Source organism: Rosa chinensis, chromosome 1 (assembly GCF_002994745.2).
Source record: "Rosa chinensis cultivar Old Blush chromosome 1, RchiOBHm-V2, whole genome shotgun sequence".
NCBI classification, from domain to species: Eukaryota; Viridiplantae; Streptophyta; class Magnoliopsida; order Rosales; family Rosaceae; genus Rosa; species Rosa chinensis.
Window position 1 is genome coordinate 16,625,833 of NC_037088.1, and position 14,745 is coordinate 16,640,577.

General features: G+C 38.7%; 1 protein-coding gene across 3 annotated transcripts; it reads right to left on the reverse strand.

Annotated features, from left to right (window-relative positions):
• Positions 1 to 2,225: 2,225 nt before the first annotated feature.
• Positions 2,226 to 6,290, reverse strand: LOC112176337 (cytochrome P450 CYP72A219). Of its 3 annotated transcripts, XM_040510450.1 has the most exons (6): positions 6,087 to 6,290; positions 5,743 to 6,056; positions 4,562 to 4,779; positions 3,906 to 4,150; positions 3,228 to 3,618; positions 2,226 to 2,829 (listed from the first exon to the last, which is right to left on the reverse strand). In XM_040510450.1, the coding sequence occupies exons 2-6, from the start codon at positions 6,026 to 6,028 to the stop codon at positions 2,404 to 2,406; spliced, it is 1,566 nt and encodes a 521-aa protein (XP_040366384.1). In that variant the 5' UTR covers positions 6,029 to 6,056; positions 6,087 to 6,290; the 3' UTR covers positions 2,226 to 2,403. The 3 variants fall into 3 exon arrangements, with proteins under 3 accessions (XP_040366384.1, XP_024169977.1, XP_040366387.1); XM_024314209.2 differs by having other exon boundaries at positions 5,743 to 6,290; XM_040510453.1 differs by lacking the exon at positions 6,087 to 6,290 and having other exon boundaries at positions 4,562 to 4,681; positions 5,743 to 5,879.
• Positions 6,291 to 14,745: the final 8,455 nt, after the last annotated feature.

Sequence of the window (14,745 nt, forward strand, 5' to 3'; positions counted from 1 at the left end):
CTCTTTATTTATCGTTAATTAGAGTCACCGATTCTAAGCATTAACATATACTATTGACATCATTGATACTACTTTTCAATCCATTTCTGTGGGAGTTGGTTGGAATGGTTTCCAGAGTTGGATGTTAACTGGTATATATGCTAGCCCTTGCAATACTTCTAGATGTAATTTATAGAGTTACTTAGATTACTTGGCTAATCGTGTTAAGCTTCCTGGTATGCTTGTGGGAGATTTTAATGAGTTGTCGTCCTACTCTGACAAGATTGGTAGATCTCAGCACTATAGATTTGTTGGTATGCAAGATTGGGTGAATAGAAATGGTCTAATTGATATGGGTTTGCTAGGGTGCTGATTATACCTGAAAAAATAATTTTGTTAAAGAGAGGCTTGGTAGAGGCTTTTGTTCCTGTGATTGGAGGCTCCTCTTTCTTGATGCTTGTATTATGCATTTGGCTAGAATGAAATCCGATCACTGTCCTATCCTTGTCAAGCTTAACCACAATAGCAGGGCTACTAGAAGAAATTCTCCCTTTAGGTTTCATGCTATGTGGATGCAGCGTGAGAGTTATGTGGATATGGTCAATGAAACTTGGAATAACTGCCCTGGGGAATTGCAGGTTAAAACTACTACTCTTGCCAACTCTCTCAGCATCTGGAATAAAGAAGTGTTTGGTAATATATTCAAACAGAAGAGAATTTTTGGCTAGAATTTGTGGTATTCAAAGGAGCTTGGGGAGACAAAATATTCCTTTTCTTTTGAACCTGGAGAAGGAGCTGATCTCTCAATATGAGCAAATTAGAGATGCTGAAGCCTTCTTTTCGAGGCAAAAATCTAGAGATAAGTGGCTTTGTGAGGGGGATAGAAATACTATATTCTTTCATCTAACTACAATGATAAGGAGGAGAAGGAATTAGATTGATGGCCTATTTGATGCTGCTGGAGTCTAGACTGATAACCCTGCTACTATGAAGCAAGTTCCTGTTGACTTTTTCAAGAAGTAAATTACTGCTGAAGTTGATCATAACCTTAGATTTCACATTCCTTGGCCGTTCCCTAATATTGATACTCATAATCTTCAACAGATGAATAGGCACATATTTGATCAAGATGTGCATGATGCTTTGTTTAAGATTGGAAGGCTTAAAGCTCTTGGAGTTGATGGCTTCCCTACCTTGTTCTACCAAAAGCATTGGTCTCTCTGCTCCTCTGAGGTTATCAATATTGTTAGGACTGCTTTTCTCACTGGTAAAATTCCTGCTAGCCTTAATCATACTTTGATTACTTTAGTTCCAAAAACACAGGCTCCTCAGTACTCGATTTGAGACTAGCAAGGCTAGTCGGTTTTCTTGCATTGAGCTTCAATCGGTTTATGTTTATCTAAATGTTGCATGCATTGAGTTTTTAAAGGAAAAATTGTGGGAAAGCACAAATCTCTTTTCTTTACAACTGCTTATTTTTGTCCACTCACGCTAACATTTTTTTATGCTTTTCCTTGAGCTCTTTGGTTTCAAATGCCCAGTTTGCAATGTAGCTATTCGGCTTTAGGAGTTGAGACTTAGCACCACCACTGCCATCTAACCTTCGTATGTTACTTACTAATCCACTTTGTATATCGTTTTTCTTTTGTCGTTAGACTGCTCTGATAACCATGAGACTTTTGTTTTAATACTGTAAACTATGAGTTGTTGTTAACTTGAGAAAGTTGGATAATTTTGATACTCTAAATTGTGGAGTTGTTCGGTTTTGGGAGTAGGGTGGCTCCAGGGGTTTAAGGGTGATTGTTTAGAAGTGTTTATTGTTTTAACAGGTTTTGAGTTGTCCATTTTCAGGACAAATTCCGTCAAATTTTCTTGAAAAGAATGCCCCACAGGGCCAACTCGGATTTCAAGGTATGATTTCGGGGCAAAGTCCTGTCAACACTAGTCGTTGATAAAAGGAAGAATAATACATACACTTCACTAGTACATCGGCAATGAATATAATTCGATAAAGCTCGTGCACACAAGTTGATATTTTGGTCATTGAATATTAGACTATATACATATAATTGAAAAAAAAAAAACACTTTTCACAAGTGCTAATGCAGTCCTTCCACACGACCGTACATGCGTGCAAGGGGGTCAGTAAAAGAAAAGGAAATCTCAAAACAACACAAACAGAAAAGCTGCAAACAAGAGCAAACTGCAGTGGCAAACCCAGCAAAGCCTAAACACAAGGCAAAACATAGACCAAAGTAGCTAACATTACCCAACAGAAACAAGCGAGGTAGCAACAACTAACATATAACAATTTCTACTAATATTCCACTAATGACATATGAAACCATCAGTATGTAGCGGTTTACACATGCAACTTCCTTAGTGGTTGCAACAAAATGAAGTTCATTTTACACCGCACTGCAGTTACAGTTTTTGCAAGATAATGTGTGCACCATATTGTGGTTGAATCGTTATAGCCGTGATTGGACCATGAGTATAGGATGGGGAAAGCTCAAATGTGAAGCTACGTAATATCAAGGACAACACCATTTTTGCTTCCATCAAACCAAAGTTTTGTCCAATGCATATCCGAGGACCCCATCCGAATGGGATAAATGAAACCTGACCCTTTGTTGCCTTGGAAATTCCTTCTGAAAATCTCTCTGGGTTGAATTCCTTTGCGTCCTCACCCCACAGCTGTTGGTCTTGCTGAACCAGGAATATTGGTAATGACAACTGCACTCCAGGTGGGAGTAACAAATTTCCGAGCTGTGTTTCCTTCTGAACAGTTCGAGTCATCACAGGTACTGGCGGGTATAACCTCAGAACCTCATATAAAATCATGGTGACCTGTGTCATGGTTATCAGTCATCCATTAGACTCATAAAAATCCAAAATTACATGTCACAGAGTTAGCATTTCACTTATGACTTATGTAGATGGTTTCATTCATGTCTATCCATCAGATGTGAAAGATATGGTGACAACTTATCAAGACATGATCTTCTACATATGCTTACTATGCTGACAATGTCTTTGCGGTCAAAACAACAGCGCTTTGAGATTGAGATAAGCATTTTGCGTTTAGGACTTTATGTTAAAAAATGATTAAATAGAACAACAAAATGACGCAGTTCTGGACATATTATTAGCACCAAAAAGCCTTATTACATAGGTCTGGACTTGGAACAGGTGTTTGAGTCCTAATACTGGAATGTTAAGAATGCATATTCTGTGAAAACACTTACAACTTTTAGGTGAACGAGCCCATCAAAATCTGGTTTCTTGTTGCCAAATACTTGAAAAACCTCTTCTCTGGCACGAGCCTGCCAATTTGGATATCTACAGAGTAGAATCATAGTCCAAGTAAGCAAGATTGAGGTAGTCTCTGCCCCGGCAAAGTAAAACAGCTTACATTCTCCAATCACCTCTTCTATGCTCATTCCAACATTCTTGTTCCCCCCATACTGTCGAATTTCTTTCCAATTGGATTCCAGAAGTATCCCTAATAAGTCATTCTTAGAGGCTTCATCACCAGTTTTCATTGCCTCCTCTTTTTTACTAATAATATGCTTCAATGTTGCTTCTATTTCTTTGCTAATTGCCTTCATCCTCCTATTCAACTCTGTTGGTAGAAACCTACAAACAAAAATTACATTATCATATTAGCTGACTCAATGTTCTATTTAGGTACCCAAAGCTGAGACAGATCAAACTATCTGAAACAAAAGCAAAAGAATCTGATGGAAGCAAACTATCACAGTGACTTGTTACTTTGTTTATACTTGGATCAGACTAGAGAAATTCAAATTATTGTTTCATAAGAATGATGTAATCTTCCACATGCCAAATGGATCTAGTTGGACCATAGGGGGAAAAAAAAGAATCTGATTTAGTTAGCAAGAGTTTGATATAATTTTGATTACCTCAATCCTGGAATGACAGCAATGAATAAGGCTTTACTTAAGAGTTGTACTTGTTCTTTCTGGAGTTCAAATATTGTTCTCCCTTCTTCATAACTACTACCAAATGCTGTCCTAGAAATCACATCTCCTGACATATTTTGAAGAAAAGGCCAAATATCCAATTCACATGATCCCTCCTTCGACACCTTGGTCTCCCAATTGCTAATCATATCAGTGCAGCTTTGATAAAATGCTGGCAACATATTCTAAGACAAAAAAAAAATGAGCTCATTAGAATGACTTCTGCTTAATTCATATTTTTCACATTAAAGTAAAGCACATGTAATACTTCTCCACGGGGTTATAGGCATTATGTCAAACCCCAACCCTTCACACCTCCCCACCCCGGGCCCCCCCCAAAATTTTTTTTTTTGTTAATTTCAACAGTAATAAACATGGCCATGGAGACCTATTAACTGGGCTCCAAACCTCTATTTTGAAAAATTAAATATAAAATAAAACGCATTCATATGTATAAAAGTATCTTGAACTTGCAGTGACACTAAACCTCTGATATACATGGTTAAATTAAAAACGTCATAGTTATAAGACATCTTCTTGCTTTAGCCTGATAACTAATCTGAATATTAACTTTAGTTGACAAGGGTTGATAATACCTTTAGCTTCTCGATATGGAATGCTGGGTTAATAAGCTTTCTCCGTTGAACCCATTTTTCTCCCTCGAGGTGTGCAAGACCGTATGACAGCAACTTGACAATAGGACTAGTATGTGGCTTCTGAAAATCATCGTATTTTGTGAATATATCTTTCAAATAGTCTGGATTCATGATGGTCACCCTTGGTGTAGTAGCAAACCACATGAAAGAATTCTTACCTGGATTTTTTTTTAGCTTTATTAGAATTTGAGGTACATAAGGCATCCAGTGCCATTTTTCAAATTAAAACTTACAGTAGTGGGTTTGCCAAATAATTTTTTGTTTGAAAAAAGAAAAGGAGGAGGGAAAAACAACAGTCACTCCTCCCCATTCCCTAGTTGTAAAACCAGCCAACATGAGCATGGCATGATCCTAACAAGATAAAATGAACGGCACTAAACAAACACAATTAAGTCAGGTCTTGATGCTGTGCTGCATAGGAAATATGAATATCTAGCCTATCAAGCATGTAAAGACATACTATCAAGCATGTAAAATCTGATACTAGCTATTTAAGCCTAAGCCTACCATAACAATGTATAAATTTGTAGGCCAGTCCACCCATTTGCAACCGTTTTTAGGTTGAGTGTTCTAACTTTAAGATGACACCAGAACTTCCTGGTAATGCTAATTCCTTTGAATGTCATGATCTACATTCTATCTATAGCAAAGGGAAAAATAAATGCATGACATAACACCAGAACGTGAAAGCAGAGATGAACCTTATTGAGTTCTCTTGTAGTGGCTCCTTGGGAGAAAAAACCATGTAATCAACTGTTGTGTTAAATGTCACTCACATTCAGCCTCTCAAACGACAGTTATGAGACATTTTATGCAAGTATTTTGCTAAGTACCTCTTGTTTCTTTACGGCCATTCTTTTCAATTCTAATTAGTGGTTAATCTGAATTTATTCAGGCAGGTTCAATGGCCAATCTTACACAAAAAAAAAAAAAAAAAGAGTATGCCATCAATAAAAAGAAAAACAAAAATAGTCAAAGACTGGCATCAAATTAACCCATAGCGATTGTACCAAGGCATCTCAGTTAGAAGTAGACTAGCAGACAGTGAGATACTAACCCAGTTTCATTGCTTAGTATTGTAGTATATGCAAGGAAGTAACAAGTGAAGAAATGGCACGTACCATGTTTGTTAATGGTTTGATGGAGATATGGCAGGACACGCGGGGCTACATCATCGGAGAGGTTCATGGGTTTTGAAGTGGCATCCTTCACCACCTTGATGTTCTCCTTAAGATCGCCAATCAAAAGGCGGTACGAGTTTCCGGCAAAACCTTGCTGCCTCAGACAGTTTTCTAGCTTCTTTGGCTTCAACCACACCCAATTCAGCACCCTCCATGCCCATGATGAAGCTATAATCAACAAAACAACGGATACTGCTATGCTGCCTAATGACACTTCCATTTGCATATCTAGCTTCTGGGGGTGAATGAATGATCGTGCGGTGTGTGTGTGTGTGTGTGTGTGTGTGTGAGAGAGAGAGAGAGAGAGAGAGAGAGATGTGAGCTGCTCTGCTTTGGCTTGACTACGACAGTGAGTCTCTGTTCGTGAAGTATGGGAGAACAATGAGTAGAGTCGTAGAGATATACTGATGATGAAGCCACCTTAACTGGTTCTACGAGATTCCTGTAAAGAATGGCAGCTTGTAATTTGGGGCTTTCGATCTGAAATATCTTGCCATAGGTTATATATTTCTCTTACCTATAGATTTGACTCAGTAAACGTCTGGAAGTCATGGAACTTCTGGAAGGGTCAGTGGAGGCTAAAAACAGTGCAAGTGGACGGGTTTCTGTGGCAACCCAAAATTGTGAGAAAAAATTCAGGGGCAAAACCGTCACTCCATTTCAGGCCACTGTATCTCTCCTTTAGTATATAGAGTAAATTATAGGGACTGTAAATCCACATTTTATGTTTTATTTTCTTATAAATTAATGACATGTTTATTTATCTGTAATGAGAATGGAAATTAAAGAAATGATTTTGGTGTATGAGATTTCATGTGTTTACTAACTATATAGCCATAAGAATGATTCCAATATATGAAATGAATGTGGCTGCCACCTTATTATTAGAAATTGATTCCTCAATTACACTTAATTTGATAACCAAGTAAGGGTATGGGTTTTTGAATGATTCACATGCCGATTTTTTTTTCTCCTTTTCAATTGTTTTCGATTCATAACTTATTCTATTCTAGTTGTCTTCGATTTATGATTTTTTTTTTATTCTAAGTAAATAAATGTATCATAAATTTTGTTTATAGTAACTTTAATTTTTTTTTTTTTTTATAAAAATTTCAACCAAAAATGGAAAGAGAGAGTGTAGATCGTAAAATGAGAAATGTGAATTTCATTCTCTTAAATATATGTTATGGGGTTTTCTTGTAACCAAAAACCAAGGTATGGGGTTTTCAATATAAACTCATCTTCTTCTGCTATTAGTTCTCATGCATGTAGCCGGCAACTAAGTATGAAACCAGATTGAGGGCATCACATCGGGGCCTATTGAGATAGTACGTAGTCAACTTGTTACAAAAATGTGATAGGCATTGGGATCTAAAAGTTTACAACGGGGGCTAGATTATAGTAGAAGCAAATTACTATAGAACCAGCTCTTCATCCGACAGGGTTGAGTGAAAATGGAGTGGCATCCATAAGAAAAGAAACAGAGCTATTCGTAGCAGCAAAGCTCAGATCGACAGGGGTGTGGATACTCGACGCTAACAAATGTTCACCATCAGATGAAATCAAGCTTCATGCAGTGCACTAATAAAACATTCCATCCATTCTGTGTGCCCATGTCAATGCACTCATCAGGCAAATGTACCTTTTGTGAATTTACCAAACAAGGAGTGAAATGTTAAGGACCACTTATCAAAGGCATTTTTGACAGTGTTTTGCAAAAAATGCTGGAAGTGTGTTTTGAGTTATAGAAGCACGTTTACTGGTTTTTGAAGAAGCAATGCACTTCTTAAAAGAAGCATTTGCAAGTGCTCGTATATAAAATAGTAGAAAACTTCCTTCTAACAATACCAATTCCACTGGAAGCTCTTGTAACAAAAGGACACCAAGAAGAGCAATCCTAAACAAAGCTTGATGAAGCTCAGTATGAACACCAATTTGATTCTCTTTCTTCCAAATACAAACATAACAAATGTGCCAAAAAAAAAAAAGGAGGACAATTACAAATGAATCTCTGATGTGCACAAATTAGCTAGTGTTATACAACATCTAATAACAACAAAACTGCGATGTGTGTTTTTGAGAGAGGGTTATTACCATGTCATATTCTGCCCTCTTTTCAGGATCTTGCAATGTCTGGAATCAACAATGTCTGGAATTCAAACTATTCCAGATTTTGGTAATAATGAGATATGAACACATAAAAGAGACAGCTCTGAAAAACTCGTATAGGAGGTTAGTAAATTTTTGCTCCAGTCACAAATCAAACCTCATAAGCTTCTCTTATCTCATGAAATTTTCTCTTATAAGAAGGATTGTCCCTATTTGCATCAGGATGGTATTTCTTGGCCAGCTGTATACATATTCAGTGTCAACAGCTTGAATGGAATAATAACTGCTAAAGTAATGGCAATAGACAGTTGTATTTACTCAAACTAAAAATCTGACATGGCTTTAGCAATACATAATGGTAAAAGTACAACCATATAATTGATAGCCCAAAATCGATACTCAACTCAGCAGCAATCCCAAAGGAACCCTTTAACCAGATGGGATTGGTCAGGTATAGAAAACTATTATGGATGAGAAAAGATACAGTTACATATAGACTACTGTTAAAACCAAGATGACGTTTATAATATAGGATATTCCGACAAATTATTCAATCTACAAAGACCAGGTTTTGACCATTTCCTACCTACCTCCCCTTCCCCCAAGAAAGAAACATCAGCAACAGTTCCCTTTTTTATTCGGTGCGAGTACATGGCACAGTTTACATTTCAATTATGTTGGGATACATTCCAGTCGAAAAGCTTCTCCAATCCACACGTAGAGCACTTCTTTTAGAGCAAGTTCACCCGTTGGATTACCAGATCACTCACTATTCACTATTTTTTAGTGTTAATTTCACTCTCTGGGTCACGAACACAGTGTATTTCTTGCCATGGGTCACCCTGTACAGTGTTCTGGGTCACCATGGTGACCTACACAATGTATTTCGTGCTCTGGGTCACGGGCACAGTGTATTTCATGACCCAGAGAATGAAAATATACACTAAAAAGCAGTGAATAGTAGGTGACCCAACGGGTGAACTTGCTCTTACAAACAAGCAAATGCAGTTCTAACACGGTTTCCCCTGTTGTGAGTCATAGATATTTTAGGATTACTATTAGGAATAGAATTATACTAATTGTATAGAATCATGATTGTAATTGTGATTTGATTACTTTCCTTGTTAGTCTAGAATTAGGGTTGTATATGGTTGTATAAATATTCCTCTGCATATTAAAATAAAAGTGTGAGAGATTTCATCCTCTAAAGCTTCTTGTTCTCTAGAGTTTCTTAGTTTTAACTTGGTATCAAAGCCAAGAATCTGATCTTGGATTTTTGGTCTTGGTTTATTGTTCGTTGCTTCCGCAGTGTAAAGTGAGAAGATTGTTGCAGTTCAAGTATCATGGGTGGAGAAGAGAGTTCCAAGCAGATTATGACTTCTGATGTGTAGAAGGTAGAGGTATCTGTGAATCAAGAATCCTCAGGAGGGGGATTTGGGGGTGCCAAGTTAAATGGTACGAATTATAATACTTGGAGGAAGATGATGACTGCTCATCTTTGCGGTCTGGACAAGATGGGATATGTGAATGGATTGATTCAGACACCGGATGAAAAAGATGTGGGTTATGCAAAGTGGGAAACTCATAATGGTGTCGTGATGTCTGTGCTCTACAAAGCCATGATGGATGAGGTAGTACAATTAATTATTGGGTGTGAAACTGCAGCAGAAATTTGGAGTACTTTGAAGCAATTGTATCTGAATGACTCGGATTTTGCTCAAATACATGAGCTTCATACCAAGGCGTTCATGATGAGGCAGGATGGGCAGCCTGTGGCAGTATACTATGCTGCCCTTAAAGGTCTATGGCTGGAAATTGATCAAAGGCGTCCCAACAAGATGAAGAATGCTGATGACATCAAGCTACACAATGAAGAGAAGGATCTAATGAGGCTGCATATCTTCCTTCATGGTCTCGACGACAAGCATGCTAGTGCAAAGGGTGAGTTGCTCAGACATGGAACTTCACCTACCCTTGAGGATGCCTTTGCATATATACGCAAAGATGAGACTCAACTTGATAGCACCAAAGCAATCCATTCAGAGTTATCAAGTATCACTGTCCAAACCAAGCCTTCACCGTCAAAATATGTACCACCACCTCAACAACTTCGACCCCAACCAAGTTCTCAAGGAGGAACACGGTAGTACTATACTTTTTGCAAGAATTATGGGCATTGAAAGACTAAGTGTCATCGATTGAATGGGTATCCGAATCAACAAAATACTTGGAATAAATCTGGACCTAACCAACAGGGTCGTACCACTGCTGCAAATTTAATTCAAAACCCGAACTACCAGGGTATGGAGGAAACGGATCAGAACCCTGGTAATGCTTCAATCTCTTTTGTTGAAAGAGGTAAGTTTGGTAAGGCTTTATTTGTCTCTGACTTTGTTGGGGAAGATACTTGGATTATTGATTCTGGTGCATCTGATCATATGACTTACAATAAATCATTCTTTACCCCTCTCTCAATCCCACCATTGTCCAAAGTAACTAATGCTAATGGTGAAGCCTTTCCCGTATTAGGAATAGGAACTGTTAGAGTCACACCAAACTTAGAGCTTAGGAATGTGTTATATGTTCCTGATAGAGGTGGCAAACGGGCCAGCCCGGCCCATTTTAAACAGGCCTAGTCGTGCTTCGTGCCGTGCTTGGGCCGGCCCATTTATTATCGTGTCGAGCTCGTGCCGGCCCATTTACTTAAACATTAAGCCCGGCCCGGCCCATGGCCCGAGCCCATATCATGTCGGGCCGTGCTCGTGCCTACCAACTATAAAGCACTATTTTAAAATCTTAATTTGAACAAATAAAAATTAATTTTATTTAACTATTTAGAAAATTAAAATAAATTTAGTTATACAACGTTTTTCTTAATCTTAGCTTTTTAAGATTAGATTTCTAATAATTTTTTATATTCCACTATAAGAAAGAAAGAAGAAAAAAAAAACTCAAAATATATTGTTTTTAGTATATTATTGTGAGATTAATCTTTATTAATATAATGGAGATTTAGTATCTATTATTCTTTCCTTCATTCTATAGTTGTATTATTATGAGATTAGTTTTTATTAATAAACATATATTTAATATTTAGAAAAAATACTTATGTCAAAACAAGGATATAATGTTTTGTTTCATTATTTTGACAATATAAAAGAAAACATTGGTGGAATTGCCATGAGATTTTAAATAAAAATGTCTCATATTCAAATCTCATCATTGTATTTTTTTAATATTTTTAAAAACAAAATGAAATTTTGTGTTTGTAATGGGCCGGCCCACAATATGTCGTGCTCCGGCTGTGCTGGGCCCATTACGGGTTCGGGCCAGGCTGGGCCAATGGGCCAATATTCTTAGGCCCAGCCTGACCCGTTATTCTAACGTGCTCGGGTCGTGCCGGGCCACTAACGGGCTTTGGCCGTGCCGGGCTGCTTTAAAGCGTGCCGGGCCCGTGCTTAGTGGTCCGTTTGCCACCTCTAGTTCCTGATTTGTCACATCACTTAATCTCTGTTCCTCAATTAAATACTGAATCTCAGTGCTCTGTGACTTTTTTTTCCCATGTATGTGGTTTTTCAGGATCTTCAGACAAGGAAGATAATTGGCTGAGGAGATTTGAGGGGGACGTTATTTCATCTGGATCGCATGTCTGCGGGGATAACACCAGGGAAGAAGGCCCCAATGGCTTTGATTTCGAGTTCTGAGCAGCGATTGAATGAAGTGTGGTTGTGGCATCGTCGTCTTGGTCATCTTTCCTTTAGCAATATGAGAAAGTCTATGCCCTCTTTGTTTCTAGGAATTTCAGAGTCATCTTTTAAGTGTGAAACTTGTGTTCTGGCCAAAAGTCATCCAGTTAGCTACCCTTTGAGTATTTCAAATAAAAGTCTTGTACCTTTTGAATTGATTCATTCTGATTTTTGGGGACCCTCACGGGATCCTACTCCTTCTAGTATGCGCTATTTTGTGTCTTTTATTGATGATTGTACTCGTGTTTCTTGGATTGCTTTGTTGAAGTCCAAGGATGCTGTGTTTCCAGCTTTTAAAAATTTTCAAAATATGATTCATACACAGTACAATGGTCAGATCAAACTCTTTCGGTCTGACAATGGGGGGGACTATATGAGCAATGAGTTCCAGGAGTATCTTTGTACACATGGTATCATACATCAGACCACATGTCCTCAAACCCTAGAATAGAATGGTGTTTCTGAGCGTAAGAATCGTCACCTTCTTGAAGTTGCTCGTTCGATTCTCTTTAGTGCAAATATGCCCTAGTACTTATGGGGAGAAACAGTTCTCACTGCCTCTCATCTTATCAATAGGATGTCATCTAGTGTTCTCCAAAATCATATTCCACTTAAGGTCCTCTCATCCCATGTATCTCTTCCTTCTTTTCATAATCCTCCTGCTCGAGTCTTTGGGTGCATTGCTTTTGTTCATATTCCTAAAAATCAACGCTTGAAGTTAGAACCTCGTGCCTTGAAGTGTGTTTTTGTTGGGTTTGGGACCCATCAGAAGGGGTATAAGTGTTTTCATCCTCCTACCAAAAAAATTTATGTGACAATGGATGTCACATTTTTCGAGGATGCCTGCTATTTTTCTGTTACACACCCTTCTCTTCAGGTGGAGGAATATGGTTATTTTGAAGAGACGGTAAGTGGCAGTGGCAGCAGTACAAGGGACAAAGAGATCGATGGAAAAGAGGCTGAAGAAAAAGAAGCAAAAGAAAGAAAAAACCAAGAAGGTGACACAACGGACGAAAAAGAAGAGTGAGAAAGAGAATACAAAGAAGAAAAAGAAAGAGAAGAAGTAGAAAGAAACGTAATTGAAGAAAAAAAAAAGAGAAGGAAAAGTAGAAAAGGACAAAGAAGAAAGAGAAAGGAACGTAATTGAAGAAAAAGAAAGAGAAGGAAAAGTAGAAAAGGACAAAGAAGAAAGAGATGAAAGAGAAAGGAACGTGACTGAGGGTAAAGAAAGAGAAGAAATAGAAGGAAAAGAAGAAAGAGAAAGGCACGTGACAGGAAAAGAAAGAGAAGAAAAAGTACGGCCAGAAAAAGAAGGAAAAGAAACAGACGAAAAAGAAAGAAAAGAAATAGAAACGGAGGGAGGCGCAAGATTGCTGGACACTTCTCCCTCTTCCTCATCTCTTCCCTCGAGCCAATCTCTCCAAAGTCCTGAAGGTCACTGTGAGGTAATACCCGAACCCAATTTATCTATTTTACCTTTTCGTTCTACTCGTGGTAAGCCACCAAAGAAATATGAACCTAGTCTCAAAGTTAAGTCTAGGTACCCGGTTTCCAATTATGTATCTACACATAGGTTGTCCGAGTTAGGGGTCATCATGGGCCGGGCTAGGGCCGACCCTACCCTAAATTTTAGGGCTTAGGGTAGGGCAGGGCCGGGCCTAGTCAAAGTCAACAAAATTTAGGGCCGGGTAGGGTAGGGCCGAGGCTTAAATATGCTAACCCTTGCCCGCCCGAAAAGCCCGAGTCACTAGGGCCAAAAGGGCCGGGTCGGGCCGGCCTTCCAAATAGGGCCAAATAGGGCCAAAATGGGCCTAAAAGGGCTTTAATTTGTTTAACAAAAAGAAATGCATTATTCTTTTTTTCCTTAAAATGTGGCTCCATGGTTTTTTTTTTTTTTTTTTTAAAAAACCCCACCCCAGTCCCACCCTTGATGTGGTTCCATGGTCATATAGGCAATATAAGACTCATTGTTTTTTGTTGATCATATTTAATATATATATATATATATATTGAGATTAACTTATAAGTTATAACATGTATAAATATTAGTTAATGAGGTTATATTTAATTAACTATCTCTTTAAATCTCTAAATTAATTTTTATTTAACAAAGGAAACAAGAATTAAAGAAAATAAAGCTTAGGAAATCAATTACCAAAAAAGAGATAAGTTGTATGCTATAGAAAAAAGAGAAATTTATTTTTAAAATAGAAAAAATAGAAAATATTAGGGCTTAAACGGGCGGGCCTAGAGGGCCGGGCCGGCCCGCCCTAATGCAAGGGCCGGGTAGGGCTTCGGCCCTATGGGCTGGGTTGGCTTTGGGCTGGCTTAGGGCCGAAGGGCCAAATGATGACCCCTAGTCCGAGTCATATGAGTCGTTTCTGCATCAGATTTCCTCTGTATCTATTCCTAACAAAGTGCAGGATGCTCTAAGAGATCCAAAGTGGTCAAAAGCGATGGAAGAAGAGATGGAAGCCCTACAAAGGAATAATACTTGGGAATTGACGGTGTTACCTAAAGGGAAAAGGCCAGTTGGATGTAAATGGGTCTACACAATTAAACATTCCTTAGTAGCTTGCACACCTTCCCCACTTCGTGGGCATCTCTCGCACCACCCACTCAGCTCCAAGACAACACATGTCTTGCATGTTTCACCTCATAGGCATCACTTATGCAACCCACTCAGTCTTCAGCTCAAGGGCAACCCATGCCCACGTACCTCAACCTTGTACGCATCACTTACACAGCTTACTTGACTTATGGACAGCACGTGCCCGCTTACTTCATCTTGTAGCATCACTGGCACAACCCAATGGACTTGTATGGAACACTTGTTCTCATCCTGCGCCTCATGAGCATCACTTGCACAACCCACTCAGCTCGTGGGCAACACCTGCCTTCGTATCTCGCCTCGTGAGCATCTCTTGTACAACCCACTTGGCTCTTGGGCAACACCGGCCCTCATACTTCGCCTCATGGGCATCACCTAGACAGCCCACTCGGCTCATGGGTAACACTTGCCCGTCTACTCAAGCCTTGAGTACCAACCAGACAAGCCATCGAGGCCTTGTGGCCTTTCCCATCTAAC